This window comes from Piliocolobus tephrosceles, unplaced genomic scaffold (assembly GCF_002776525.5).
Source record: "Piliocolobus tephrosceles isolate RC106 unplaced genomic scaffold, ASM277652v3 unscaffolded_42327, whole genome shotgun sequence".
NCBI lineage: Eukaryota > Metazoa > Chordata > Mammalia > Primates > Cercopithecidae > Piliocolobus > Piliocolobus tephrosceles.
Genome location: NW_022326896.1, coordinates 4794 through 8893, shown reverse-complemented (window position 1 = coordinate 8893; position 4100 = coordinate 4794). Strand labels below are relative to the sequence as shown.

The 4100-nt window shown below is 56.6% G+C and overlaps 1 protein-coding gene across 1 annotated transcript in view; it reads right to left on the bottom strand.

The window, feature by feature from the left end:
• The window catches only part of LOC113223713 (liprin-alpha-3), a 13948-nt gene extending 10594 nt beyond the window's left edge, over positions 1–3354 (bottom strand). The window contains exons 1-6 of the mRNA XM_026453115.1: positions 3080–3354; positions 2739–2840; positions 2187–2351; positions 1746–1820; positions 1139–1213; positions 608–829 (exon numbers count right to left, since the gene is read on the bottom strand). Of these exons, the coding sequence (XP_026308900.1) occupies positions 608–829; positions 1139–1213; positions 1746–1820; positions 2187–2351; positions 2739–2840; positions 3080–3319 (879 nt within the window). The 5' untranslated portion in view covers positions 3320–3354. The remainder of the gene's footprint in view (positions 1–607; positions 830–1138; positions 1214–1745; positions 1821–2186; positions 2352–2738; positions 2841–3079) is intronic.
• Between the last annotated feature and the right edge of the window lie 746 nt (positions 3355–4100).

Genomic DNA, 4100 nt, shown 5'->3' with positions numbered 1-4100 from the left:
CAAGACTCCATCTCAAAAAAAAAAAAAAAAAGACTGGGTGTGGTGGCTCACACCTGTAATCCCAACACTTTGGGAGGCCGAGGCGGGTGGATCACCTGAGGTCAGGAGTTCAAGACCAGCCTGGCCAACATAGTGAAACCCCATCTCTACTAAAAATAAAAAATAAAAACTAAATTAGCCAGGCGTGGTGGCAGGCACCTGTATTTCTAGCTACTTGGGAGCCTGAGGCAGGAGAATCGCTCGAACCCGGGAAGCAGAGGTGGCAGTAAGCCGAGATCATGCCACTGCACTCCAACCTGGACGACACAGCCAGACTCTGTCTCACAAAAGGAAAAAAAAAAAATCCATTTAGAGGCACCAGAGAAGGACCCAAAGTTAGGTAACAAAGTAATTAGGAGCAGTTATGGAGCGCCTACTCTGCGCCACAGCCTCACCCTCTGATGAGAATCATACATCTCCTTTCACAGGTGAGGAAACCGAACCTCAGAGAGGAGGAGTCACCCAGCCTGTGGACTGAATCGAGGTTCTGCCATTCATAAGCAATGAGCGAGGGAGAGCGCCACGGAAAGAAGCGGACCGAGGGCAGCCCACCTCCCTGGGGCCTCACCTCCTTGAGGTCGCGCTGCAGCTTGGAGTTGGCTTCCTCCGCCTTGCCCAGCTCGCGGTGCGCAGTGCCCAACTCCTCCTCCAGCTGGCTCATCTGACGGCACAGCACCGCCAGGCGCTCCCGCAGCTGGCACACCTCGGCACGTTGCCGCTCCAGGGCCTCCTCCAGCTCTGCTGTGCGCCGGTTGGAATCCCCGCCAGGACCCAGGCCATTGGCAAGCGTCTGGTGTGAGGGAAGGAAGGGACAAGATCTCAGAGTGTCTCCGAAGACACAGAGGAAATCCAAGGAGAAAGTCAATCAGCTGAAAGGAGATCAAAGATCAATATGGATCATGCTGGTCAGAGTCCACAGGGGTCAGTGAAGGAGGTCACAGAAGTTAGCTAGGTGACCTGAATCAGAGGTCAAAGCTCTGTGACAGTCTTAGAGGTGCATCCATCTTACGGCCAATGAGGATTATGCCAAACATTACAAACACCGTAACAAAGTCAGGGAGTTGAATGGAGCTCACAGGGAGGGACTTCCATGTCTCACCTGCCCATCCCCATCCTTGCCCGGCTCTTCCAGCCCTGACCGCCGCCTAGACAGCTGCTCTCGAAGGTTCAGAGTCTGGAAGTGTGAAAGGGGAATCAGCACAGGGGCTCCCTGAACCCCCAGCTCTACTTCTCACTGGCACTGGCCCTCTAAGGGGATAGACAGCCCCATCTGAGATGCCTCCGGTCGTGCTGGGGCCATGCCTACCCCACGGTTTACCCTTAGGCCCCGTCCCTCTTTATATCCCTCCTTAGCTGCCACCACGGAGGGCGTCTACCCTTACTCTTCCCCTTAGCCTCCTGGGCAAAGTTTCCGCTTTAGCCCCGCCTTTCCCCATCCAATCACTTCCTCCTTAGTCTCAGCCTGAGCCCCAGTCCCTGGTTCTACCCTTAATCTCACTCTCACTGGGAGGTTCTCTCCGTAGCACTGCTGTGTGCCCACTTAGGAACCCCACTGGTTTCTCTCCATAGTCCATCCCCATTGGTTGTCTGCCGTAGTCCTGCCCCAATAGATTCTTTCTGGAATCCACCCAACCGGCTCCGCCCCATGTGCAGCCCCTTAGCCCCTCCACTTGGATTCAACCTCCCCTTCTTGGCCACACCCACACCTCCTGATTGCTCAGTTCCAGCTCCTCCTCGAGCACTGCCACGCGCTCCAGCGCCATCCGCAGCCGCTCCCGGACCTGGGGATGGGGCAGGGCAATAGTCAGCTGGAGACCAGACCCAATTTAGGACAGTTGCCCCTGGCCCAGAACACCCCTGGGACGGATCCGATAGGGCAGCCTTGGGGCTCCTGTCTCCATAACGGGTATGCAGCCGCAACCAGCTATCCAGTCTGCCCCATCCACTGGTAGCCCCCATCCTGGTTTATTTTTCCGCTATCAACCAGTCAGTTCCCAGTCTATGTAACCTGTCCCAATCAATCACAGTCAACATTCTTCCAACTCAGAACATCCCCAACCAATCACGGCCAGAATCTCTCCCACTCAGAACAGCCTCAGTCAACTATGGGTTTCCATTCTCCACCCCTGCTCTTCTAATTCTCATACCTTCTCATCCAGGGCCTTGTGGTGCTCGAAGAGAGACTTTAGAGCCTTGAGTACTTCTACCTCCGAGGAGACCCCACCCGGGGACTGGGCCTGGCGCTTCACCACGGTCATGCGCAGTGACCTCTCGTGCCTGGACACCAGGCACTCCAGGTGTTCCAGGAGCAGCTACAGGCACACGGCATGGGGTCAAGGAAAAGAGGCAAGGGAAAAGGGGCAGAGTTGAGAAAAAGGGTGACAGGTACGGCGGACACATGGAGGAAAAGATGGAGCCAAATAAAGGAGCGCGGAGAGAGACAGGTCAGGAAAAGAGAGAAGGTCGGGGTCAAGGAAGGGGTGGTACAGAAGAGAGAATAGACAAATTATAGAGACAGGGAGGAAGGAGTGGGACGAGAGTGGGAGACCAGCCAGGAAGTAGGAGCAGGGAAGAGGAGAAGGCAGAAAGGCGAGATGGGGGAAAAAAATAGGTCAGGCTGCAACACAGCGAGGCCCCGCCCCACACTTCAACACCACGAGGCCCCGCCCCACTTAGGGCCTGCCCTCAACACTCCTCACCCGCGTGTTGTTCCGTTCCGCCTTCAGCTCTGCAATCTCTTCCTCCCTCTCCAGCAGTTGCTCCCGACATAAGTTCAGCTCCTTTGTCAGAGCTGCAAACTCCTGTCCAGACATTGGCAGGATCCGGACATTCAGCTCAATCCTTTCCCTATCTCCTTCATTCCCTGGGACTGTAAGTTTGAAGGTCCCGCCCTCCCTGCTAAGTCCCGCTCTCCTTTGCCACACAGGCCCCGCCCATTAACAGCAAGCCTCGCCCAGACTCCTCCCTTCCAGGCGCCAAGCCCGGCCCCTTCCGGACTGCCTTCTTCCCCGAGGCCCCGCCCCTCATGCCCCGCCCAGACCTGGGGCAGCGCGATGCTGAGCTGACGCTGCAGCGAGTCCTTCTCGTGGCCAAGCTCGCGCAACCGCAGCTGCGCTGTAGCCAGCCCGTCCTGTGCCTCGCGCAGCGTCTCCAGCAGGCGCTCGCGCTCCGTGAGCATCGTGACCATGAGGCGCTCCAGCTCCCCGCCCGCCTCGTCCGGGCCCAGCGCCGAACCCCGCCGGCCATCCTCGCTGATGGTGGGCATCACCTCGCACATCATGGCGGCGGTGCGGGCCTGCGGGGCGGGGAGGGGCAAGGAATAGACCGGCCTTGTCAAGGCACAACAGAGAAACTGAGGCACGGCCACTCGGATACCATGTAGGAGAAACAGTTGGGGCAAACCAAGCACTACACAGAAGAAACTGAGGCCCAGGCACTCTGATCATGACACAGGGAAACAGGCACCGTCACCCTCTCACTCCACCAGGGAAACCAAAGATTGGCCGCGAGGTGCTGTCAGAGGAAACTGAGGCCTATTTTTCTTTTTTATTTTCCTTTCCTTTTTTTTTTTTTTTTTGTTGTTGTTGAACTGGAGTGCAGTGATGCGATCTCGGCTCACTGCAACCTCCGCCTTCCCGGTCCCAGTTCAAGCAATTCTCCTGCCTCAGCCTCCTGAGTAGCTGGGATTACAGGAACGCGCCACCATGCCCAGCTAATTTTTGTATTTTTAGTAGAGATAGGGTTTCACCATGTTGACCAGGCTGGTCTTGAACTGCTGACCTCGTGATCTGCCTGCCTTGGCCTCCCAAAGTGCTGGGATAACAGGCGTAAGCCACCGTGCCTGACCTTTCTTTCTTTTTTTTTCTTTTTGGTAGAGACAAGGTCTCACTATGTTGCCCAGGCTGGTCTCAAACTCCTGGACTCAAGGGATCCTCCTGCCTCGGCATCCCAAAGTATGCCACCATGCCTGTGCCATTGCTTTTAGGAAAACAGTCCTGCCGGGCGCGGTGGCTCAAGCCTGTAATCCCAGCACTTTGGGAGGCTGAGACGGGCGGATCGCG